At 43.0% G+C, this 27,377-nt stretch overlaps 1 protein-coding gene across 1 annotated transcript in view; it reads right to left on the reverse strand.

Moving 5' to 3' along the window:
- Positions 1 to 10,901: 10,901 nt before the first annotated feature.
- Nampt (nicotinamide phosphoribosyltransferase) overlaps positions 10,902 to 27,377 on the reverse strand; it is a 28,286-nt gene continuing 11,810 nt past the window's right edge. Inside the window, exons 4-11 of the mRNA XM_085697759.2 lie at positions 26,748 to 26,876; positions 24,109 to 24,267; positions 23,551 to 23,687; positions 21,499 to 21,724; positions 19,521 to 19,640; positions 16,906 to 17,046; positions 15,455 to 15,589; positions 10,902 to 13,870 (exon numbers count right to left, since the gene is read on the reverse strand). Of these exons, the coding sequence (XP_085553885.1) occupies positions 13,760 to 13,870; positions 15,455 to 15,589; positions 16,906 to 17,046; positions 19,521 to 19,640; positions 21,499 to 21,724; positions 23,551 to 23,687; positions 24,109 to 24,267; positions 26,748 to 26,876 (1,158 nt within the window). The 3' untranslated portion in view covers positions 10,902 to 13,759. The remainder of the gene's footprint in view (positions 13,871 to 15,454; positions 15,590 to 16,905; positions 17,047 to 19,520; positions 19,641 to 21,498; positions 21,725 to 23,550; positions 23,688 to 24,108; positions 24,268 to 26,747; positions 26,877 to 27,377) is intronic.

The following is a 27,377-nucleotide window of genomic DNA, read 5'->3' on the forward strand; positions in this document are numbered from 1 at the left end:
AACTAAAATAGTCTCTTGCTTATAGGCCAAGGCATTTCTCTTACATACCTTGCTTGGTTTTTGTTTCTTTTCTTAGTCTTTAATCCTCTATAAATCCTTTTGTTAACCCCAGATCTGTTCTAATATTTACAGCTGTTTTAGTAGGGGACTGGGGAGGGGGGTCAGAATATCAGAAACAAGTCCAAGCAAAAAAATGGATTTATTACCTCATGTAGTGACAAAGTCCAAGGACACAGATGAACCACCTGAACTCAGAGATGTCATTGATCATCAATTTCCTTCATCGTCTGAGGCCCCCTCTCTCCTGGTGTAAAGAGATTTACCCATATGGCTGAGAGAAATGGGCACCCAATGGGCCCGGATTCACAAACTCACAGCTATGTAACTCCCACAGAACGGTCTCACCCTGAGCCCGAGCGCCAGCTTCAGGCCCGGCCCCACTCACCCCTGCTCACCATCAGCTTCAGATGGGGTCCCACTCACCCCTGCTCATCATGACTTTCAGATTTGCATTTGCTTAGGAAATCATTTCCGCTCTTTCACTTTAAGTGAATTTTGCAGGCAGCATTTTTTTTTTTTTTTTGTAAGAGGTTCTTACTATATAGTCCAAGACTTACTGGCACCTGACATCCCCCTGTGTCAGCCTCTTGAGTGCTGGGATTGTGGTCAGGTGCAACCGTGCCTGGCTTTAGTCTAACTTTTTAACCAATTCAGCAAGCCTCTGTCTTTTAGCAAGAATAAAGACCAGTTACATTCCAAGTTATTAATGAACGATATGGATTTGTATCAGTCATACAGTCATCTTGTTGATTTCCTTTAGTTACTTTGGGCCCTGTCATTCATCTTGGTAGCTGATGGTTTACTATATTGAAGTTTGATGATTTTTATGTTTTTTGTTTGTTTGTTATTTGAGACAGGGTTTCTCTGTGTATCTCTGGCTGTCCTGGAATTCATTCTGTAGACCAGGCTGGCCTCGAACTCATAGAGATCAGCTTGTCTCTGTCTCTTCAGTGTTGGGATTAAAGGTGTGTGTCGGGATTAAAGGTGTGTGTTGATTTTCCCGTTTTTCATTAGTCTAACTTCAAGTGGGCTCTAACTCTTCCAATGCTCTCATTGGATGGTCATTCTTTTACTCCTGTAGGACTCTGTTATCTCCTTTTATAGGCGGATCCAGGGGTCACTGGTTGTTTTTGCTGTTCCAGAAGCCTTTAGTTCTCCTTTAATACTGGAAATCATTTTGATGGGTCTCGGCTTTTAGGACTTAACACAGCCTTCCATGCTCTCTGGCCTGAGGGTTCATGCTGGGAAATCTCCTGCCTCTCCATTGAGTTTACTCATGAAGCATGAATGACCCTTTTCTTTTACAGATTTAAAAGCTGTGTTTTGGACAATTTGGCTATACTATGCTATGCCTGGGGTCTTTCTTGGTCACATCTGTTTGGGGTTCTATAGGGATCCTGGATGCCCATTGTCTTCTCCAAGCTTAGGAAAGCTTTCTACTACTGTTTCATAGAGTGGAGTTTCCTTCTCCTGCCCTTTACCCCCATTGCTCTTTAGGGTATTGTGCTGGATGGAGTCTTTTGCTGTGGTTTTGTTTTTGTCTGTCAACTTGATAGAAACTGGAGTCTTCTGGCAAGAAGGAACCTTAATTGAATGATTGCTTCCATCAGATGAACCTGAAGGCAATTCTGTAGGGCATTTTCTTGATTAATGATGATGTGGGAGGCCCAGCTCATTGTGGGTGTTGCGGCCTTGGGTGGATGATCCTTGGTTGTGGAAGCGGTCAGGCTGAGCAAGACTGGAAGGAGCAGTCCTCACAACCTCAGCTTCAGTTCCTGCTTCCTGGCTGTAGCCTTGTGGTCCTTCCCTGACTTTCTCGGGTGATGGAGAACCAGCTGTGGGATGTAACGACCCCTTCCTCCCTGAGCTGTCTTTGGTCCTGGTCTTTATCACAGCAACAGGAAGCAAACCAAAAGAGGTAAGCTGGTGATGACCTAGACATTGGAATGTACACCTTTGTTTATTTGTTTGCTTGCTTGCTTTTGAAACAGTCTCACTATGTAGCATTGACTGGCCCAGAACTCATAGGCACTCACTTACTTCTGTCTCTGGGGTGCTGGTATTAAAGGCATGTGCCACCATACCTGGCCTTGACATTTGATCTTTTAAAGGTGTCTCAGGGTCCTGTATGCTTTCTTCAGTTTTTATTTCTTTTCTTTCTTTATGCTGCAATGTGGTGTTTCTAAAAACCTGCATTGAACTGGAGAGATGGATCAGTGCCTAAGAGGACTTATTGCTCTTCCAGAGGACCCAGGTTTGATTCCTAGCACCCACATGGCAGCTCACAACTGTCCGTAACTCCAGTTCTCGGGATATCTGTTGCCCTCCTCTGACCTTTTCAGGCAATGTATGCACATACATAGAGGTAGAGCACTCATGAACATGTGAAAAGCCCAGCTGTGTCAAGTCCTGCCTTCAAACTCCACTCTTCTGGTTGGTCGAGTCTGCTGCTGCGGCTTTCAACTGTTTCTCTCAACCTGACTCATGACTATGAGTCTTCACTTCCAAAGTTTCCAACTGATTCATGTTCAATCTGTTTCTCTCCACTTCATTTCTCACTCGTACTGTGAATTGCTTTCCAGTTTCATTTATCTGGCTATATCTATGCTCTTGTTCCTGGAGGTTTCTTAAAAAAAAAAAATCTTTTTTTTTTTTTGTGAGTGAGTCATGAGGTGTTTCATCCACTCTGTATGTGGACCTGTTACTAGTAAGCTATCTAGGAGGTGCCATGCTACCTTTATTTTCATATTTGTTATGCTCCTATGATAATAATTATGTATCCGGTGAGAAGAATATCTCTGGCACATTTTAGCATGCCTTGTTAGTAAACAGCTATCTCCCAAGGATCTGTTGTGGGCTGTCAGCATTTATGCAATCTTGAGTTTAATTCTAGTTGGCTATCATCACATAATCTCCCTATAGTCTCATCATGATTTGTGAATTTGGGCAAAGCGCTTACCATATTGGAGTTGGAAGGACCTCTGTTTGTGTGACTCAGGCATGAGGAAGGATATTAGCCGTTTAGGCAGGCAGAGTACACAGCTGAGCGTGTAGGGTATTCCTTGTGTAGTTACTTCACATGCGTGTGGTAGCCCTCCAGATAATGCGAACTTCTGCAGACTTTGGCAGTGGCTCCAGCAGCCACAAGGCACTAAAACCAACTGGCCTCTTATTAGACACAGGTGTGAGTGAGTTCGGGTTTCACAGAAAGAGGCAGGGCCAGGATCACAGCACTCTACAGTGGCACTCACACCTGGTCTCATCTGCAGAGCAGGCAGGGACAGCTGACGCAGGGCTCACATAGGTGCAGATGCAGGAACAATATTGTGGTCTTCTTCCCTATGCTAGCATGGGCATGCCTGCCGGGAGCAGGACTACAGACTTCCAGCTAGAAACGCACGACCCTTCCAGCTGTGGCATCTTCAGGGACGAAGGGGGTGTAGAGGGTTAAGGCAGGTGAATGTCCTCTCAGCTGTGCTGTTACAGGGGAGAGCAGGGAGCACGCACAGTTGGTGCTAGCAGCTGCTCTACAGACGTCTGTATCAGCGACCTTTCTGCGGCTAGGAGAAGACAGAGTGACTAAGGCCACTAAAAAGACTCTAGAGGAGTAAGACCCCAGCACGGCAGCAAGCACAGGCATGGCAGCCGTAGTAGGATGCCATTGGCTCACATCTTGAACTGCGAGAGCCAAGAGGAGAGAGTGAGCTGAAAATGGCATACAGTCTTAAAACTCTCAACGCTTGTCTCCAGTGGCATATATCCTCTGGTTCCAGAAAAAAAGGGAAATCTGTGCACAAACTAGATATTTGATATTAAATTACGGTCTCTAATGTGACAATCAATGGCATCGAGGTTTCATGTGGAATAGGGTTATTTTACTGCAGGAACCTTGTCTGGCACAGTGGCGCTCGCCTTTAATCCCAGCACTTGGGAGACCGAGGCAGGCCGATCTCTGAGTTAGAGGCCAGCCTGGTCTACAGAATCAGTTCCAGGACAGCCAGGGCTACATGGAGAAACCCTGCCTCAGAAAGCAAAACAAAATAATAACAACAATGAAAACCTTGAGATCCTTCTCACCAATATTCCTGAAGAAATGTGCTAACAGACCATGAGTGACATAAAATGTCAAAGACTTTTGAAAAGATCTCCAGAGCTGTGAAAATCCAGAGAAGTAAAACAGAACACAAGGTGAGCACACAACTCAGCAACAACAAACACTATTCAGGAGACACTTTGTATCTACCTTCTTCATATTCTAAGTCTTGTAGTTTTCTTACACCGAGACAAAAGTACTTGTTCAAATGCGGAGATCAATCATTTTTTCCTCCTGGTTAGCATGCCTTCCAGCAAATGTGTGAACTCATACAAGGGAGACTAAAAGGCAGCTCTTCTTTGAAGAACTAATTAGCAGCCCTTAGACGAAACTCTCCATCTCTCCAGATATGCTCCATCTATCTCTATTCTTCTACAGATCTTTAGATCAGTCCATATAAAATACTCCTCAAAGGGAAACTGTATCAGATGTGAGGCTGACCTGACAGCTGAGCAACAGTTGCATGCAGCCTCAGAGGGCAGAGTCCAGTGGAGGAGTGAGTCTGTAGCTCAGCGTTACCAGGGAGTGAGCATGGTAGCTTCCCCAGGCTCATGGTCTGAGTGGGCCCTGTTTCCTGCAGTGCTCAAACACCACCAGAAAGCTTCCTGAGGGCGGGAAGCGCGACAGGCTCTTCTCAGCAGATGGCTTTGCTTCGGAGTCGGAGGCAGAATGGCTGAGAGGCCCTTTCCTACCATGCGAGGTCCTCTGCTGCCTTCTTCTTACAAACTCGAATGGCCAAGGGACAGTCTGGTTCATGGTGTATTCTTTGTCCATTTGACTAGTTCATCCTATAGATGTATTTTCTGCCCTTGCTCCAAAGCTGTGGTCATCAACTGAGATGTGGTTTCAGCGAGACCAATCAAGCCATCCTATTGCCTCCTCCCAGAACAGTGCCAGTCAGCAATCCAGGAAACTAAAAATAGCTGGAAATGCTTTGGCTGGTCTGTCTCCAGGGAGTGGGTCAGCTGAGGCTCCAGAAAAAGGAAACTCGGAGCCTGACAAACAAGAAATGTAATTGCCTGTTTCCTGCAAGCTGTGTGTGACGTCAGCAGGAGAGCAATAGGCACGCGCCCATCTGCACGTCTGCGTCTGTGTGGTAATATGCAGACACTGTGCACAGCGGCCAGGCATTGCACACTATGCACACTAGGGCAGAAACGAAGTGATGTGTGTCTACAGGCTCACAAAGATGTGTCCCGGAAGGGACCTTCTGGAGGAAGTGACAAGAAAACCAGATCTGGAGTGAGATGCTGTAAGTGGACAGACACAGAGAGGAGGAAAAGAGTTTGGACATCATGGTTGATGAATACAGTCAGGACCATGAGAAGCAGGCTAGGGGCCAAACAACCCTCCCTGCACAGACTCTTCGAGAAACAAAAGGAGAAATGTTTGATCTAAAATTTCCCACAAGATGCAGAGGACTCTGAAGGGCTGACCAGTTGCTACTGATTAATTCTTTTCGTCTTAAAAAGCACCAGTTTTGGCTTGATGAAATGAGGACTTGGGGAGTATGGAGCAGAAGTGGGTAGAAAATGAAGCATGGCTTGATGGTGCTAGTGGGGAGGAGTGTTGTGAGTCAGAGTTCTAGATGTGAGCCTTCCTCGGTTGGGGGTGCAGTGTCTGAGTGTGCTCTGGAGGCCAAGCCTCACTGAGACCCTAGGGCAATTCTCTAATGTAATGGGCAGAACCAGCAAGGGCTTACTAAAGAAACAGTTCCAGCCAAAGAGTTAAAAGTCTCACTCAGCAAGTTAGTGTCACTTGGCTGAATGGCCCTGAAATAATATTCAACTATTCACGATGTCCATCAGTGTATATACAATCTCCCACAATTTTGTGTATTTTTTTTTCTGCTCTTAATTTCAAAACTACTGCAGAGGAATGAGGGATCAGCCTACACTCTCTTTCCCTCCCCCCTCCTGCATTCTCATACATACAAATACTACGTCCAGTGGCTGTTTAGCTCACTGCCCCCTCTCAGTCGCGGGTAACAGAAAGCTCTACTTACCAAGCAGCAGCAATTAGAGACACCCTCATTCCAAGATGCCCTGTGCATGCCACGGTCTGGCACAACCAGCACTTGCAATGGTGTAATATTGTTTTCCTTGATTGTTAATAAAAAGTTCTTTTATATATGATATAGAATAAAAGGAACTCTGAAATTTAGAATTTCTTATGCATGTAAAATTTTTGAGATGACCTCCTTAGGGCTATTGTGTGCAAAAGGCAGGAACGGATGTGTTTGGACAGGTCAGGAGATTTGCAGTCTGGATGAGGTATGAGCTGTCTTTGCCAGCTAGGTTATCTGCTCTTTGCTTCCTGTAGGAAAAACATGGTGACCTTCCCATCCCCAGGCAAGCTAGGGTGTGAGCCTCAGAGGACAGCCATCATTGTGTGCTGAGCCTTGTTCCCTAAGCAGGAGCGGGAACACTACTAATGCAGGGTAGATAGCGGTAACGCATTGGTCCCAGGAGTAAGGTCTTGTACCAGTGCTTGGTAAGAGGTTTATGCAGAACAGTGGTTCTCAAGCAGAGATAATGGGGGCTTATACTATCGCTGGAGGGTGGGTATCTACACAAGCCTCTCCCACTGCCATATTCTGGCATTTATCAGATTTTAGGGAGTACATGCATGTAGTTTAGAAAAACCCACAGGTAGCCTGATCTCCCCCCCCCCACCTATCAATGAAAAGATAATTCACCAGAACAAGTGGAGAAAAGGATGTGTCAGAGAGACATCGGAAGCCCTAGACTCGGGAAACGACAAGGAGCGGCCAGGAGCGGCAGTTTCTCAGAATGTATCTTCCCCTGCAGTGAGTACCCTAATGTTTCCAAACACGGCTCATCTGAGAAGAGTATCATCTGAAGCTCTGCTTTCCCGAGGGTAAGTAAGCCACAGCCTGGTGCTGGAATACTCTGTTCTTTCTCAGTGCCACACTTTGTTCACACACTGTTCCAGGGACTGGTGACGTCAGAAACCCTGAACACACGACTCGTCACAAGGAAAACTGCAGCCACGACATCCCATCAACTGTTCTTTAGACACCTCCAACCTTGCTTTAGACGTGACTTTTTGTAAAACTGGCAAGTAGATCAAGTTTCTATCTTTTGAATTTATGTTAGGATATGTATGGCTCATTGCATGTATATACAGCTCACGATTAATTTTGCCTATTTTGCTAACTGTTCCACCTGCTTTTTTCATTTATTCCAAAAACCAAATACATATTTGACCTTTTCCTGTTAGTCCGAAAGCAATGTGCTTACTTCCACATCGATTTGTTCATGTCTATCGTGGTCTTAAATTGGTCAGTAGCTCCAGCCACTCTCCCGGTTCAGAATACTTCCAATTCTGTTCCCAATATGCGCTTTTGTGGTGTGAATCCTGCTTACTTTAAATCCTGGACACATAACTCTCCACTACTGTTTCTTGGAGTCGGCATCTGTTGAGTTTAGTGTCTGTCCCTCTCATTGTGCCTCCTGTATCTCTTAGATAAATTTTCTGAAATGGTGGCATGCAATTTTCAGTGTTTGGTATTGTACAGAACTGTTTATCCTTCGTCTCGAACCTGTTTTAGCGGGAACAAGGTTGTCTCGGTGCTGACTTTCCTTTTGGACACTGGTGTCCCCTGGAGCTGTTGAGGCAGTGCTAATCTTTCCTTAGGACATCAGTTTGTTCTGGCTTTCCTCCATATTTCTATTAGCGCGCGTATGAAACAGTGGGCTTATACATTTTTACATATGCTAATAATTGCTTTGCTTAGATCTGTACTCACTCACCTACCCTATGCCCTCTTTTATCACAGTCTGGATGAGGCTTTATTTTGTTAGGGATTCATTGAGATTTGATTGTTAGAGGGTTGCTGTCCCCAGTCCAGGTGAATCCCAAGGCCGTATGAAAAACAAGCATTTATTGTACAAAATAAGGACTTTTCAAGACAGGGCTTCATGATGTATCCCACGGTGGTACAATCTGTGTCCTCCTACCTCGGTCTCTATTAGGACATTTCCACAGATGTATGCATGTACTCTGATTCTATGCAACCATTATTATCCACCTCCTCTTGGCCCCATTCCTCGTCCCTAACAGCCCCTCCTCTGCACTCATACCTTAAGAAAGATTCTGTGAGTAATAGCTTTCACTACCTGTTCTAGCCCGAGTAAAAGTTACCTTACTTTACATGATGGTCTTCAGTCACATCCATTTTCCTGCAGAGGATGTTCGTTGTTCTTTATGGCTGAATCAAAAGTTACTGTGGAAACATACCCCATTTGCTGTTGAGGGACATCTAAGATGGTTCCATAATTGGGCTATTATAAACAATGCAATAGACTTGAATGTGCACGTACCTTTTAATGATGGTGACTTTGAATATATGCCCAGGAGTGGCTATTTCTCCACACTGCCTTCCGTAGTGGCCACATTTACACTCCCCCTCTTCCCCACTAACCCAGCACACCCCCACAAGCATCTGTGACTGTATCCTTGATAGTAGCCACTCTGACCAGGATGAGATGGAGTCTCACTGGTTCAATTTGTATTTACCTGATGGTTGAGAATACTGAATCTTTTCCCCATGCATTTATGTATTGGTGATTTCTACTTCTTTTGAGGTTTGTTCAATTCTTACTGTTTGGAGAGTTGTTTTCTTATTTATTTATTTTTGAGTTTTTTGTATATTCTGGACACGAATCTTCTGTTAGATAGCTAAGAACTCCACTCTGAAGGTCCCATGCAATCTTTGCTACTGTTCTTAAATCCTCCTTAATGCCTCTGCCAACTTCTGGTGGCTCACTTTCACTTTTTCTTATATTGAGGTCTTTGATTCACTTGGAGTTTATTTTTCTACACTTAGGCACCTCTTTTCCGCACTATCTGTTGAATAGGCTGTCTTTCCTATACTGTCTTGTTGAAGAGGCTGTCTGTCTTTCCTACACTGTCTGTCCTTCCTACACTGTCTTGTTGAAGAGGCTGTCTGTCTTTCCTACACCGTCTGTCTTTCCTATACTGTCTTGGCACTTGTTAGCTATCAGGCAGCTGCATGTATTTATTCTGTTGCACTGGCCTAGGTTTTATGTGTCAGTATACCTGCCCGTGTATGTGTTGTGCATGTATTTGTATATATGTGTGTTGCTTGTATGTGTTGTCAGTGTTGTACTATGTTTTGCTGAAGTCCAATTTCTTAAACTTTATCTTCCCTGCTTCTAGAACACTCCTGAGACCAATGTTAAGCCTTTTCAGTTTTTGGCTTATTTGCTTAACTTGCAGTACTTTCTGTACTGAGCCATTCCTTCAGACCCACCTTCCAAACCACTGCCCTTTGTAGCTTCTGCATCTTAAGATTCTCATTCCATCCCTTCTCTTTTCAAATGTTACACCATTTAAAATCCACTCCTTGGCATCTCTCAAAGTGATTTCTAATTTCTAATGAGCATATTAATCTGTCTCATAAAGTTAGTGTCTGAAGTCCCCGTGTTTGCTCACAGTGTTCTGTGTGATCACTCTGTAGCTGCTCATATTTCTTAAACATTATTTTGACAGCTCGTCGATGTTATGATTGTACTTTTACCATCACATAAGGGATTCTGCCCATTTAGCTCAATCTGTGTTCTTAGTCTGACCTTCCCATAATATGCAAGAACGTGATGTGGACCCCAATGGCAACCTAACGGTTTTTGTTTTTTAAATTATCTTCTGAGTATAAGCAGCTTTTCTCCGAGCACTCCAGGGACTGGAGGTTCTGCTGGCGCACCTCTAACCGGAAGGGTAGACTTGGGGAGCTGGCTCTGCAGCAGCATCTCTGTCCATCATGTCTGCCCTGGCCCTGTCCACCAAGTCACAAATCCTGGGCTTGTGACCTGAGAGAAAGTTAAAAACTACTGAACGACATACAAGGTAATCTGGGGCCAATAGTGCCAGTTTTCTTTCTCATTTATATGTTTCTGAAACTACTACCTCGGGAGCTAAGGATGGAATACACAGAAGTTTCTAACTGTGCCTGGGTTTCCTGACTAGCGGGACTGGCTGGTCATCCAGTTAGCCGGGTCTGGTAGCCTTGCTTCCACCACAACCTTGGGATCACAGGCATATGCCCAACTCATCCATCTTTTCTGGGTGCTTGAGATTTGAACTTGGATCCCCATGCCTGTGCAGCAAGCTTCTCTCTCTCTCTCTCTCTCTCTCTTTCCCTCTCTTCCTCTCTCCCCCTACTAACTCATCTTTGCAGATAGCTTCCTGTAACTGTAGTCACACTTTCCTTTCTCTTTGCCTGATGCTGGCCAGTATCCCTTGCTTGCTCACACTCTGCCACTGAACCTTCAAAGCTCACTGCCAGTTGCTCCTGGGTCCTCCTTTATTAGCCGGGTGTTTTCCCCTGGAAAACGGAAGGTGGTAGACGAGGTCAGCCTTGCAGACTCTAGCTGTGGTTCAACTACTCAACCCTGCCCTGTGCAGAACGACGACCATGACTGAAGACTGGCTAGAGCTTGTTCCAACAAAATTATCTCCAAACCAGATAATGTGGCGTGTGTGTGTGCCGCCTCCTGCTCCACACTCCGTCTCCGTCTCCAGAGGGCTCGCACTCTCTCTCTCTCTCACACACACGCATGCACGCACCCTCTACCCATGCCATCCAGAGCTACGGAAGGTGGAAAACGGGAGCATCCTCCGCACCCTCCTCTCACCCTCTGACTCTGAAGCACCTAGAAGAGGCAGGCCTGGAAATGGCATTTATCTGACACACACAGCCAAATTTAACATTTCACTAACAGAACTAAACTTTATTTCCATGTTTATTACATGTTATCTTTGATACTGAGTACATATTGGAATTGACTTAACATACAACTTGGGAGAAAGTTTGATATTCTCCACCGAATGGGTTAAAAAGGAATGTAAACCTACAAAATACTAGTTTACGTGACTTCTAAGTTACGGTAAACACAACAACGAATGCCTTGCTATTTTTCTAATTTTCTAAGATGGATTTCACTATAAAAGCTCTCTTCATAACAGTTTATTTCAAGAAAGGGTTACCCATAAAAACTTTTTACTTTAAATATAGGGTACAAATAACACTTAACACAAAATCCTAAAGTTATGAATTGAGGCTGACGTCAACTGCAAATCTAGCGTCTTAAATCTGTGTATGTGATCTGCTTTTGTCAGGAAGGGTTAGGCCAATCCAACGGTGACACACAGCACAACCCCATTTGACATTTCTGTCAGCAATTTGGTATTCAGAATGGGGATGGCCAAATACTGCTTAGTGGCAGAATTCAATTTTCATCAGCTTCAAGGGGACCAGAGCCGAGAGAAATGGCTCACTCCACTCTTGGGCCCATGTGCACACATGCAAACTTCTAGTTTTTACTAAATCTCTTAAGATAAAACTGGCGTGTGGAGCTGCTTGGTTTCATAGAACACGAGGACCGCTCAGTACCACACCAACGACAGGTTCGTTGCAGCATTCTGTGATGCTGTGTGTCTCCTTGTGCAGAGACAAGGGCCTACTCAGCTCAGGCTGGTTCTTCTGTGTATACCTCTCAGGTACTGGGATTACCAATGCCTACCACGATACTCACCTGGGACAAGTCTTTTTAGTACTACTAACCTTAGGTACACTTTAATTTTCTTAGGGATGCAGGCAGCCCAGGCTAGCCTGGAGTTTGCTATGTAGTGGACGCAGGCAGCCCAGGCTGGCCTGCAGTTTGCTATGTAGCCAAGGATGATGTTGATTTCTGATCCTTGTCTGATTTGGTTCAGGGATTTCAGGCATGCACCACACCATGCCCAGGCTGATTAAAGTCAGTTTAAGACTTTTTTTTTGACCATGTATTATAGGACAAGGATTACTAAAAGTAAATAATGCTTTCTGTTTCTGGTACGTTCTAGGATCACCTGCAAAAACCGGAACTCACTACATTAGAGGTATGTTCTCAGAGGTATGCTCATGACTTATGGCTTTTAAAATTTCATCTTAAGGGCAAGCTGTTAAAATTTTTCCAATTCAGGTTTCTAGTATCAGATACTTGAATGAGAAAGAACAAGAGAAACTCCATAAAATTCAGCTTCTTCCTTCCCAGAAAAACCAACATCTCTCTTAAAATGCAAAGACATGCTCCTGTTCTTAGAACACAGGTTAGTGAGCTTTCTGTGTCAGTGTTTAGTGAACAAAGCGTGAACATTCCAGACTTTGTGGACTGTGTGGTCTCTATTGTAACTGCTCCATTTCTGCCATGAAAGTGGGAGGCAGCCTTAGACAGTATGTAATTAAAGAGGAGCCGTGCCAAGTTGGCCTGCAGGGCCTTAGCGCTGACCCAGTGTCAGGTGTCACCCCGAAGAAGCCAGTGTTGGATGCAGGGGCTGAATCAGGGTTTAGCAGTAAATCACCATCAACATTTTGATCCGGATATTTTAAATTTAGCTACATCTCTGGTTATGGAAGATTCTTCTATAAACAATCATGCTTTCCATTGGGGATAACACCAAGAACTTGCTTAAGTATTAGTTACTGAGGATTTAATTTAAAATTAATAAATGATATCCATACAGTTTAATATCCAATTTAATTTTTTAAAAACTTAATGAAAATATAACAGAATCAAAACATTTAAAATAAGTACACTCACTACCCACTCCAGCAATTTATTGAAGTCATACCAACTATAGAATATGAAAAATAAATTCAGAAGTGTAATTACTTTAAAATACACTACTTCCACTTTCAATATTTTACATTTATGTATATATTCTATAGTGGAAGCAGAAATTCTCTCTAAAAACATTATCTTCTTAAAATCTTGAGGTGCATATTAGAGCCACAGGCAATATCTGACATATAAAATTGCAGAACAGGCCTTTCGAATTTGGCATTTCACTGGTACAATACAATGACCAAGATATAGGACTGTACAATGCCTAGACATTCGAGTAAGAACCATAATTCTCTTCGATGTAGAATGACTAATACATATTCTACAAGGGCAGTGAGGTTAGTAATTCTGTTGGGTATATGTCCTGACATAATTTCCAAATGTACAATAACACAAACAACTTTGTTAAGGCCATGTTTTATTTGCTGATTAATGGACAAAAGGCAATGTAATTTATTTTCAAGTATTTTCTTGAAAGTCTGTGCTCATAAAAATCATGAAAAGTTGGAAACAGACCGTTAAATCACTGAAACTTTAAATATATCTTACACAATCTCGTTTGTACAAAAATACAAGTTAAATATAAACATAAAGCAGTCATGGTAATTTATGCAAATCTGTTTGATGTGATCTGCAGTTATATATAAAAGTTTCTTGGTTCTGTGATTTGTGAAAAGGCCAACACAGACCGAGTTACTATCTATAAGCAAAGGGCCCTAAAAAGCTTACTTTAGCATTAATCTTGTACATGGTTATAAGTGTTTCCTAATTTGAGATCATCTAAACATTGGGGGAAAAATAAAAAGGGCAGTATGTCCATAAACCAACAAATAATCTGGCTGTAGTATATCATAAACACAAACCCACACATCTGTACAATGAACATGTTATTGAATACATACAAGCACACACATAGTGCATGTATGCACACACACTGCACACACAGCAATCAGGCCTAATGCGGCGCCTCGTCCTGCTGGACGTTCAGCTGTGCGTTTTTCCTGACTTCATCGAATGAATAGCTTTTTGTCACCTTTCCATTCTTGAAAACCGTATGGAGAAGATCCTGCAGAACGTAAATTATCATTAAAAAGACCATTAAATTTCTGAATTGTGCTTTGACCAATTTACCTAAGAGGTCAAACACAAAGCTGTTGAGAGCATCCACTTACAACAGTGAGATTTGATAACCATTCTCAGGCCAGTTTTCTTAAAAAGGAGCAACAAAACACCAGATGCCCACATACTTTTGTACCACTAAACGTTTGCTAGGAATAACTACCACTGTCCCTGCTAAAAAATTCTTCCTCAATCTAGATGTTTAATAAATTTGCAAGCCATTAAATTGCAAAAACCAAAAACCAAAGCCAAGACAGAAACATACAAAAACAGACACTTTTTGTTCTTATTTGTGGTGACCGAGTTACGCAAAGATTGTAACTGCAAAGTCATGGATAAACATCAACAGAAGATGAGGACTGAATTAGTTTCCATGTAAGAAAAGTCCACTGAAACTCATCTGAATTTCCTTATAGCACACGCGACACTCACTGCTATCTAAACTGCACCTATACGCAGCACTTTCTTTAGTAAATTTCAATATAAACTACCAGGGAAATGCTGGTGTTTAAAAGCCTCCATGATCAGAGGGCACCACCATAATACTGGACAGATGCTCGGGCACTTCTCAAATCCGTGTTTCCTCTGACTTAGTCTCAACTGGCTTTGCTTCACTTGAGATGGCCCAATTCCACAGAACCCTGGCAGCTCCATTTGTTATGTAAAATCTACCCAAAGAATTGCTGGTGGACTACATAAAGAGTTTTAATTCTAAAAACCTGATCTACAAGTTCACATCATTTTCATACAAAGATGGATTATTTATTAATTCCAGCTCCAAACCTTAAAAGACAAGGAAATCAACTGTCGTAGATGGTCATATTTGCACAGTGACTGCAGAAACAGCACCAGCTGGGTGCTCACGTCTGAAGAACATAAACACGCAAGAGAAATTTTTTCTCTCAAACTGCATCCCCCTCCATCTAGTGGCTTGGAGACGGGTACTCTTCAAACACTGAGTGCAGTAACGTGTACTCATGCTGAAAGCCATTGAGCACACGGCCTACTGCACACATGTTACACGTTCTTTCCAGTTTGGTTAGCTGGAATCAGAAAACTGTGATGCCCTGCCATTTGCTAGTTAGATAATCTGAATTAGCCCACTCTATTTCTATGTTACTATTGCTTTTCTTTTTGTTTTAAGCTCATAATTCCATGAGAATCAAGACCAGAGAAAACCACCTGAAATGGCTATTAAGTTCTAAAGAAACAATTCCTTTCAAATGGGTTTGGAATTAGTCCATTATAAAATTATATTTTACTTTAACACAGTCATGTGAAGTTGAAGAACAACATTTAAAAAGTCCTATTTGCTACGCTTCTTCAGAAATCATTCACTGATAGCTAACAGTAAGATTAAGACCAAATATAAAAACATACATAAAAGCCATCAATGTCTATCATGTTGGCCACTATGTGAAAAAAAATTATTTCAATGTCACAAAACTGTGAAAGTATAATACAAAACCCCCCCTTTCCCTTTGAAAAGCCAGTTCACTACCATTAAAATCTCTAGTCAACAGGTACTCACATGGCCATATTCCTCAAGGTCTCCTTTTCCTTCTTCCAGCGTGACGAAGTTCCCTGCCGGTGTCCTGTGTAAAGATAATCGTCCCTTTTTTGACCTTTTGTTGGGGTCAGCAACTGGGTCCTTAAAGACATTAACCTGAAATAGAAATCGAGAGAAATGCTGAACATCATCCACGTCTCTAAAGCTGCCAGAGCTGCAGTACCTGCAGGCTGGCGGGATCCCTGGCTAGAACTGGTTTTTATTTTATTTACTTACCTATAGTGTTGCAAGTATAACTAACTTCACTCCTCACGTGACCCATTAACTAGCCTGTTTTCCTTCAAAATAGTCACGGTATGGAAACCCAAATTCTGACCGGCTTTTACAGAGCGATTTGGAGAATTTACCATGTGGCCCTTACATTACCAACGAATAAACACACGTCTTTATACACTGTATAGAGAACTAGAGTATTTAAGATAAACACGCACTGTGCCCCAAGCTGGAGAACCTGCTGGGCATGGCGGCACAGACAAGAGAACTACTACAGATTCGAGTCTAGTCAGGGCCACACTGTAAGACCCTAACTCAGTAACAACAACGAAAGACTACAGACTCTGAGGACAGTGCAGTGTGATAAACACACAGATCCAGAAAGGTGGAGGCAGAGCCCTGACAGATGGCAGTGGCCTGGGAGAGCAAAAGAGAAGACAGTCCGGATTCTCCAAAGAAGGGTGAAGACAGTACAGGTTTTCTTCAGGGTTTTCACCTATTTATATTTTAAAAATTTCATTTTAAATTTTAATTCATTTTACATACTAACAACAGCCTCCCCTCCCCCGCTACCTACCCTCCCTATCTACTCCTCAGAGAAGGTGAGGCCTCCCATGGGGAGTCAACAAAGCCTGGCACATCAAGTTGAGGCAGGAAGAAGCCCTCCCCCACATATCAAGGTTGAGCAAGGTCTCTCTCCACACCAAGCTACAGAGTTGTCACCACAATCAGAGGGCCTAGTTCTGTCCCATACAGGCTTCCCTGGCTGTCAGTCCAGAGTTCATGAGCTCCCAATAGCTCAGGTCAGCTGTCTCTATGGGTATCCCAACTATACTATGATTACTGAACGATTCTGGTATTAAAACCAGAAGCTCAAACTCCACCCTTATAATAGGATCTTGCAGTGATTACTGCGGACTTGATTATCTTCAGCATGCAACGGCCAGGCTAGCTGATGATCTTACTCAACAGAACCAACTTCTTGATAGAAAGGTACATGGCAAAGCAACGGCGATGACTGGCCTACACTCTGTCTTCAATCATTTCCTGGTTCCCACGTCTGTCCTGACCAGACATCTTTCTTTCCCTAGGTCTTAGGCAGCTCCCATCAACCCGACAGCCCAGCAGCACACTGGTCTTTGACTGCTGCACTGCTGTGCCCTTCCCAGACACAGGAGAAGGAAAGCGGAAGGACGCACCCCAAGGCCATTGGTGACAACATAGCTGCACTTGAAGGAGCAATTCAAGAGGTCTCTTGTTAACTTCTGTAGTAAAGCTCCGCCAGAACCAAAGGAGACATTTTCAATACTCCACTTTTTTTGTTTCATTCCCTCTACGATCTGGAAGATAAAAAACAAGCAAATGAACGATCTGGAAGACAACGGAAGTTACCTTCAAAGGGCGACACTGAGACCCCACGCTGTCCGTACCAGTCAGTACTTAGAGAAGCCTCAGCAGGTAATAGCACACATTAGCTTTGGAAATATCCATGCGGGTTGCAATGGATGTGTGGAAGGAGGGCTCACTTGCAGATTTTCAGTGTAGTCAATGCAGTCAGGCCCGGGAGTAAAGGAGCAAGAAAACTGGTTCTATATACCTAAGGCTTCCTGAACCCTCCCAGTCACCTCAAAGCTACTGCCCAATGCCGGCAACAAAAACTGCAACACTTGCCCCAGATGACTAGACTCCAGGGGTTTCTAACATCACAATACATCACGGTGCGTGGTGTTAGCACATGTAAGTTACTGTATGGCACAGGTCAGCGGTCATCAACAGGAGCACATAATGCTCACTTGTACCTAACAATGACACTGGCTGACTCATTTCAGTGCATAAACACTTTAGATGTTATGATTTATGACTGGGTCACTGTGAAAGAAGGATTATCTACGAGCCCGCTGCAGAGACCTGCACGGCACACAGTTCTTCCAAGGGAAGATTTAAAAACTACAATGAAGCCGTGGTATCAGCGCATTTGTGTTTCTCTGCGTGGGGCTTATTTACCAATCCTGTACCTCTAATTTACAAACAAATCCAATCACTTTCATAATGAAACAAAGTGAAATTTATTAACCATTTCTGAATTTCATGAAAAGCCATGTTCTGTTTAAAAGTCCAATTTAAAAAGAATTTTCAAAGTGATTAAGGCAGAGGCCAGTTATGCTCTCCCTGCACACTAAGTCTCAAATCGATCTTTTCTCTTGATTTTCAACACTGTAAAAAGAAACAAACCCCAAACGCCATCATGTGTTAATAATCCAACCCTGAGAAATGCAATCATTTTAAAACTTAAAATTCTACCCATCAATTCTCCTGTGTGTGTCTGTGTCTATTTATGCTTTTCTTTTTAAACCAAAATATGTTTTTCATTGGGAAGAATTACGGTAAAAGACCACAGCTTCCTTCAAAGCGATTCCTTTATGTTTTATACAAATCCTGGTTTGTGCCTGTTATTGTGCCCTGAGAAAGGCACGGAGAGTCTTGTGCTCACACATAAGGACCACGGGAACCAGGAATTAAACACACAGGATTGTCTCTAAATAGATTAGGAACAGATGTGGTTAAGAGCCTAGTGACCTTTCTTTGCACTATCTGCGGCCGGGACCATAGCTTGCCAATCTACAGAACCTGTCTTTATGGAAGATATCACAGGTACTTTACAAAGAGTATCTTAAGCTTTATTGTACACACAGGATTGAGTTTTGATCAGAAAAGAAATTTCCCTGAATTGTGCTGTGCTTAAACACACCTAAAATAAAGTACTTGGGGCCAGAGTCTTGAAGTCTGAGTCAACACTGGCTACTTCGTTGTGTTGAACCAAACTACCTTCCTGCCTCCCGTGGTGGTCACTTCCCAGGACAGTTCACATTATGGCATGCCAGCTCAATTGTTCTCCACTCTGCAACATGCCAAAGTCGCTCACAAACAAACCAGAAGAAAAAAAATCAAGGTGGAAGTAAACGGACAAACTACCACTCTTATTGCATAATGCATTTTCGTATTTCATACTGAAGTATTTAAGTTAGCCGAGGAGTCCTTAGGATTTAACTGTCCGTTACTACCACCTCCATGACCTGTGCTCCAGTGAGCAAGTGCTTGTCACGTATCATGTGTTTAAGTGGGTACACAGAGGAAACTGTTAATTCCTTTTCCTGTTTCTAAAACCACATGTGACTAACTTCCAGCATGAAAAATCAAGAACTGTCCTCTGGGTATGATGTTCTCACCTGTGTCCCCACACTGCTTTGCTGGAAGAACCAGTGTGAGATATTCTCCCTGCACCCACGAGTATCCAAAGAACGACTTGTCACACATGGTCAGCTTGAGACACACGGAGGGAACTTCTGCAGAGCTGCTCAGATCAGACTGGCAGTGGCCATGTATGAGGGGCATTTTCTTAACTGTGAACGGACGCAGGAAAGTTCAGTCCCCGTGGACAGTGCCATTTCCAGAGAGGTGGGGGGCACTGAGAAAGGCAGCAGAGTGCGGGGGCCTGGAACCATTAGCCCCCCACCCTGATCTAGATAATCCCTCTGAAAGACTGTGTCATGCTGACAACTCTCATACATACTTTGGGCTCAAACAAAAGCCTTTACTCTGTTTCTCTTCAGAATCACAACAGAAGGTGGCTACTGAGGCCTGGAGAACAGGTCTTGGCTGCCATTTCTGTATTTTAAGCTACTATTATTTCAAAACACCAAAGGTGTTTACCATCTTAAATACTCAAAATAAGCTCACAATTGCATTTAAATTTGAATGGGCTACTTAAGAACCAAAAAAGCTGTGTCAAGATCACTCAAGTGGAGCACACTACCTCTTGCAGAGTGTTGATATCCACGCCATCTCCCTGAATGACTCTCAGGTATGGGGGCAGCAGCTTGTAGCCCTTTGAGTTCTCAGTGACAGGAAACTTCTTGCCTAAAATATCTAAGACCTGCATGAAAAAACAACACAAGTAACTATGATGGAGAGGGGACCTCCCCAAGCCAGGAATTATTTTCCTTTACTACACAATTTTGAAAATATAAAAGTTCAATGACTTAAACAATCTTAAACCACATATAAACCTTTATAAAATATGGCTGCAATGCCTTTTAACCACATTAGAAAAAGGTGTGTGCTTTCCTATTTCATCAATTTATACCATTAAATTAGCGCAACACAGGGTTTTTTCTTCACATCTTTCAAATTATACAGATTCAAGAAAGAAAATCTGTACTATTGAAACAATATATATATTAAAGAAGCATGTAAGGTATGGCACAACAGACTCCTAATTATGCCTCTGATTTGGACTCACTCTGCTTGTGGCCAACAGTTGTTTGGTTTACATTCGTCTGACAGTGAGCCACAGAGCTGAGAGAGTAAGACGGCCACAAAGCGCATACAATGTGCAGTTTGCCCAAAGCTCTTTGCTCCAGAAAAGCTGGCCTGCGTGATATTTAAGCCACTCCATGCAATGGCTGCCATTCAGCATTTTATCACAGCGTAAACCCTTAAACACAGATTTGAAGTTGATCAAGAAAACTTGGTCAGGGCCGGAGAAGACCTATCGGCTACACCCCTTCCACACAATCACTGCCTTTCCTGACATAAAAAGATCCTAATGGAAGTTCCACGTAATGGCTTTCTTATTATAACTACCACAATGGAAATAAAAAAGCTGTTTAGTTGTCAAAAGTTTAACACTTCAGGCTAAGACATTGAGACTAGCCGTTTACAGAATCAAAAAAGACTTCATTAATCTATGCTCCCACTTCCTACGAGAGAGAGAGAAGCCATCTGCTCCCTAGTCGAGAACAGTCGTACAGGGAGGCTCCAGACAGAAGGCCTACACTGTTTGCACGTTTCTCAACCTTGGTGGGTCATTTTCTCCTTCCAACAGAGATGGTCAGAGCCGCCGGTGGTATTTTTTCTTTTTGATGAGATTAAAGGAAACTTTCTGGAGTCAAGCACCAACAGCGGTTCTCTAGAAGGCATCAATCAACTCCTGCCGGGATGGACTTTGTGAGACAGGCCCTGAACACTAAGAGGCAGCTCTGCTCAGAGACAGGCCTAGTTCTAGTCAAGCACGACCTGAGGAGGAGCTCTGAATTACCCCGAACAGACGCCTTCTGTTCTAACAAGAGGTTTAACAACGACTTCTAATAAATGGAATAAACCACAAGATGCTGATTAAAGCACCAGCCAGATTAAGATGGTAATGTGATTAATTCTGAGGGCACATAAGGAAACAGTCACTGGCCCTTAATTGTCTACTTGACAATATGTAAATAAACTAACCTGTAGGTGGAGACTGCCTGCTTGTTTCCCGGCCGCCCAGACCCGAATAATCACACAGAAACTATATTAATTACAATACTGCTTGGTCAATGGCTTATGTGTATTCCTAGCTAGCGCTCACATCTTAAATTAACCCATTTCTATTATTCTGTGTATCACAAGGTTGTGGCTGACCAGGTAAAGTGCTGGCATCTGTCTCCTTCAGCAGCTACACAGCATCTCCTTAACTCCACCTACCCTTTCTACATCTCTGTTCGGATTTCCCACCTTGCCTTACTCTGCTAAGCCATTGGCCGAAACAGTTTTATTCATCAACCAATAAAAGCAACACATATACAGAAGGTCATCCCACATCACTAATCTCTATCTCCTTTCACTGCAAGTAACATGTGGCCTTGGCAAATCTCTGAAAGACAGGAGACTTCCAGAGTCTTGAAATGATGTGACACAAATGAGAAGCAGTGAAGCAGCCGGTGCACAGGCATCTTAACAATCACACCACGATTTACCTTCAGTACAGTGTCAAGCGGGTTTCCAGAGTCAGGTCTGATGATGAGTGGCGCCTCTGTACTTCTCGATACTATTAAATGTCTGAGGTCTTCACCCCATATCTTCTCACAAGCATTATAAATGTCATAGCTGTCGCTGACCACAGACACAGGCACTGATGAGAACTGTGTTACTATGTGTTCAAAAGCATCTTTTTCATGGTCTTTCCCCCAAGCTGTTATGGTACTAGAAAACAAAGTGGAAAATGCAGATTTACTCAGGCAGACATGAGACCAATTTCTGAGGCATCATCAACCACTGTCTTCACTGTACCAGCCCATCAGTGTCACCGAGACAATCCAGTTAATAAGTGCACATTGGAAGGCAAATGCAGGATTTGCGCTAAACCACCCCTGCCCTGTTTGCTTCCTGTGCTACAAGTTAACGATTCTCACCTTAGTAGTTACTGTCACTTAGCTCTCAGATCAATAGTTAACCAATTATAACCTGGTTTGTTTCAGCCTCCTTCAACCTAATCAAGTCAGCGAGCACACGCAGCCTCCCACCTTCATGCCAGGATATTGGAAAGGGTGAATACATACTCCCATTTTCCCAGGCAGTGTAAGCACTTGACTCTTTTTGAAAATGTCTAATTAATAGTAAGTTAGAGCTGAATATATTATCACAGCACTTGGGAAATGGAGGCAGGAGAATCAGGATCTCAAATTATGTAAGTTCAAAGCCAGCTTGGACTACATGAGACTCTGTTAAAAATCAAACAAGCCAGCATGGCGTGCAACCTTCTTCCACCTTCTCAACCTACTTTTAACACATCTGTTTAGTCTTTACTCCCCTAAAGTATGTGTACATGTTATCATAATGTTTGGCATAGTAAAATATGAAAAAGTACTACTCAAAAATGCTCAATCAAATTTGATTATTTCCTTAAGGAGTCAAGATCTCACACATTGTGTCTATAAAAGCTTTTTTGACCCTGTCAATGGACATGAACCTTCCTTGTTTGAGACTACTGTAAACACCTTAATTGTGCCTTTAAAAGTTCTTAGCAGAGCAGACAGTTCCTCGTGACTATTTTTATCTTGAGAGGGTCAGCTGTACACCTTTCTGTCCTTGCAGCTCCCAGCAGACTACCTTGCTGATCCAACAGTGGTGAGTTAATATGCACCCGAGTGACAAAGCTCAGCTTACTCTATACGGAAACACACACAGGACTTTAAGCATTCTCGGACGACTGTATTAAATGAGGTTAAGAACCAGAAGCAAAGTTTGACATATACTTACTACACACATTGTTCACTTTCTTTTCTTCTTTCTTTTGGTTTTTTGAGACACGGTTTCTCTTTGTAACAGCCCTAGATGTCCTGGAATTCCCTCCCTCTGTAGACCAGGCTGGCCTCGAACTCAGAGATCCACCTGCCTCTGCCTCCTAAGTGCTGGGATTAAAGGCGTGTGGTCACCTACACTGTTTACCTTTAATAATGGGAACTCTAGAACCAGATGGGCTGCAACCTGGCTTATAATTTCCTAGTGTTCCTTGAGATAACACTAAGAGTAAGTAAGTAAACACAAAAGAATGGTGACACCTTCCTTCCCATTAAAATGGCTTACTTATCTAGAACTGAAAACACTGGTCCAGATGACAATCTCCTGGGCAAAGGCAGGGGAGATCACACAGAGAAGTGGGAAAAGAAACCAGTACTTACAGTGTTTCCAGATTTCAGCTAATAAAGAACATTCTATCTGCATATACAATGCAGCAAATATAAAAACCATTCCTTAAATATGCTTCAATCTGTTTACTAGAGTGGTTCAAAATCCCGGACCTGCTGACCCTCTTTATAAAAGTGAGCACTCTGTTTGTTCTGTTTATTCCATCAAAGTTTATTTAGTGTCTGGCTCTGTTGTCAAGTCAGGTGTTGCTGAGTCACACATACAAAATCAAACCAAGCTTTAGAAAGCAATCAGTTCAGAGGGCCAGAGATAGGACCGGGGGCCTTGTGCATGTAAGGCCAGTGTTCAAATATTGAACATGAGAACAGACTCCATTTTACCTGTGCTCTGCCGCTGGAACAGAATAGCCTGGAACAGGATCTTTTGTCCCGTAGTATTTTTTAATTAGAGCAATTCCTGCCACTGTATCTGTTCCTTTGAAGTTGACCAAGTGAGCAGAAGCTCCTATGCCAGCAGTCTGGAAGATCAACCACAAACAAAATTCAAAACAGGAGCTAACACCCCATCGGCTCATCCCACTTCCCACCGCAATTTCTCTACCCCACACTTGTGCTCTGTACAGCGTTCACTGCGCCTGTCTGTCTACCCCTCCACCTACTGTATAAAGAACTAGATCACGTACTTAGAGGTATAGTCTATGTACTGAGATGAAAGCCCCGACACTTCCAGTTCTCCCACTCTGCTTCACACTCGCATGCGAAACTGTGAGCTCCGGGTTCCTGGTCCTCCTGCTGCAGCTCTGCCTCCCCACCATGACTCTCATAGACTTTCTGACACCTACTGTCTCTGGTCATGATGTTTTCTCGCAGCAGCAGCAGGAGCTAGTACAGCACTGACAACTCACACTGTATTCCCTGAGACTCACTTTGAATTCTTACCTCTTGTGAAGACACTCCTCTGTAACCAAAATCATGTAACTTGTATTCCAGACCATCTAAGTTACCAGAAGTTTCTAACAAGTATTTGGCCAGGATTTTCTTCTGCTCTCTTGAATTTGTGGCCACTGTGATTGGATACCAGGACTGAACGAGAATAGTCTGTAACAACAAAATTAACCACATTATTCATATAAAATACTGGGTTCCTTCTGAGGAAATCACGGCTGACTTCTGGCCTTAGGAAGCCATCAGCTCCCAGGAAAAGAACGCCCACTGCAGATGCAGCCACTGCTCGACTGCTGGAGCAGCAGAGAGAAGTGAGCACTCTCAGACTCAAGTAACTCCAAAGGAAAGTTTTGATTCAAATTGCCATCTGCCACGGATGGGCAGATCAACACTCAATGCTGAGCAAGGTCACACTGTCCTAAGTTCCTCAACACTTATTCTTGATTCCTTGACTTGTGTGGGCCAGCACCAAAGGGCCCGTGAACTAGCGCTGACGTACAGTCTAAGAAGCACCTATTTAATAAAGCAGTCAGGTCTTAGTCCTTTAAACTGACTCGGTCCTAGCAGTGCTGTGATGTTAGAGACCAATGCTTGCCACCCTTAGTCTTTACAAAGGCCGTTAGAAGGAAGCCACGGCAAGTGTTCATGTGGGATGTGTCAGAACCGCTAGGTTCTTATTCTCTAAGAGCTACTCTTCAGTTTCACTTTTTTCTGGGCTGCCAGAAAACTCCAAATTCAGGCTGCTGCGTACCCACTGGAATCACACTAGTTATTTGTCTTGAACTTACTATTTCATCCTAGGATGATAAATTTCCATTTTACTTTCTAAGCCTAATGGTATATTACCAGAAACAGCTTCCAATCTACTGTAGAAAAAGCTAAGACAGCATTACTAAATGGTAGTGGTATCTGAGCTGGACCAAAAAGGGAGTTCATTTCTGATATAAATGTTATAAAGTAAAATTTTATAAACTTACCAAACACAAGCTAAGTGATCAGTAAATGAAACCAACGGAAAGAGATTACTTAATCTCAGACAAACAACCCATCTAAAAGGCAAACTACTGTGGCTTTAGGTTCCTGTGGCTGAATCAATATGGTGCTCAAAGCTCCTCTCCTCATCAGAAGCTCTAGTCCTCATCCCCTGATTCTGGACTATCTTGTGATCAATCATGCCTCTCTGGCTCTCTCTCTTTTACCAAAACACAACAGCAATCAGATTATGGGACTTCCTATTTCACGACTCTTTACTCACCTCGGGGACACCCAACTAGCCACAGGAGGCAGAACTGATGGACAACTCAGCTGTAAACTAAAAGTGACCAGTGTGCTTCCTGCTTGAGGCTTTGAAGAGAAAATGCTGCCTGAATGTACTAATTGACAGACAGTGTGGTTAAGAACTGTCTGCTACAAGGAGGATATAGCTCAGTCAACAAGTGCGTGTTTAGCTCGTACAAGGCCCTGTGCGCTGGGTTCCATCTCCTGCACCACCAAAACCAAACCCTCCACACCCTTTACTCTTGTGCTTTTATACTATCCTTCCAAAATCAAAATCTGCCAACCCAAAACTAAGACTTGTTGTCATTTACTTCAAGTTCACAGATAATCCCAAGTTTTACAATACAGTATAGACCAATTAAAATTTACATTTTAGCTGACTGTACCTTCTTTCCTGGGCCTATTTTAAGCCTCCTCTTAGTTGATGCACTCAAAAGTCTAACAGCATTTTAAATTCTGTCGCCTTAGTAAAAGGTTTTCAAACATATTCTTGGGCCTTATTTTTCCAAAAATCATACTTTATGCAGTGTAACAACAAATTATTTTCACCAATACTGAAATGCTGACGTCAGCCACGTAAACAGCACCCAGCGACTCAGTCTCTTCCTCCACAGATGATCAGCACAGCTTCCATTAGGAAGCTTGAGGTTACATCATCATCATCATCAAAACTACTGGCACTGTGACAACGTGGAGCCACTCAGAGATACATGTATGGAAACCCAAAACACCTACTACATATGTGCTCTTCTTTTACATTTAGAAATCAAACAGTAAGAACATAGAATGTCTGTTTTTAGATTAGAAGCTGAAAAATTCAATGAAAAAGCAGTGAATGAACTGGAACAGAATGTCCACCAGAAGTCGGCATGATTAAAAACGGACTTGGGCAACTTTTCTAAATTTGCTCTAAGCTAGAATACATGGAGCCTGCCAAGGGGTCAGCTGGCCTGGTGCAGCAGCTGTTTGGGAGGCCAGGGTAGGAGGACCGCCAATCCCAGACCTGTCTGCACAACTCGGTGAGGGCTGGAGGTGTAATTTAGTGGAAGGGTTGTCTAGTGTGCACTATGCCCTGGATTCTGGTCCCAGTAGTATCAAAAGAAACAAAAGGAATTATAAGACCGATGTCAACTGAGCTCAGTCATTTGATTTATAGGCTCTCCTAAGATCACATTTCATCAGAAGGACAGTAAAGATCACTGAGTTCAAATATCACTCACTGATGAGGAAGCTGAGACAGGACTCAGTTGCAGATTACATAGCTTTACTAGTGGCAGCAAACTTACAGGACCCAATGGTCTTTATGTCCAATCACCACTTAAACAAGATTCTGAATAAAAGTCAAACCCACTGACCTCAATCCAGTTGGTGAGCCAGTAGCACTCAGGGTCTGTGTTCTCCACGGTGAAGAGCACGTTCCCTCTGGGGATGACAGAGCCCTCAGGGACAGCCTTTACTTCAATTGGGAGATGGCCGTCGTATTTCTGGCAGGAGGCAACAGCAACAATATTCACTCACTCAACAGTTGCCTGTTAGGCCAGTTTTTTTTTTTTAAACATTTTATGGAAGCTAAATTTTTACCACTGCAGAAAGTATAGATGTTAAATCATTAGCAATAATCTAGTTAGTCAGAGTATCCTGTACCTTCTAAAGAGTCAGAATGAATAAAAACTTAGGCACCAATCCAGCTCCTAAGTTCATGCTGTTTCTGCTAAGAACACCTTTGATCAACACTGATCAAAACAGCATTTCTCTGACTTGTTCAGAAAAAGAGAGATTTCATTCTAGCATACTCTAAAAATACCCTACAACTTGTTCCTTACAGGTCATTTTCATACACGAAAAAGAAAGAAGGAAAGATTAAAGGCTAGTGTGCAAGAACACACAAAGAAAAGATCACTACAGAAGAATTTTAAGTAAGTCTTATCTTTTTCCTGGTGTTTAAAGCCACGAAGACCCTGACATTCAATGCCTAAGTCTAAGTA

This window comes from Myodes glareolus, chromosome 11 (assembly GCF_982192425.1).
Source record: "Myodes glareolus chromosome 11, mMyoGla1.1, whole genome shotgun sequence".
Lineage (NCBI taxonomy): Eukaryota > Metazoa > Chordata > Mammalia > Rodentia > Cricetidae > Myodes > Myodes glareolus.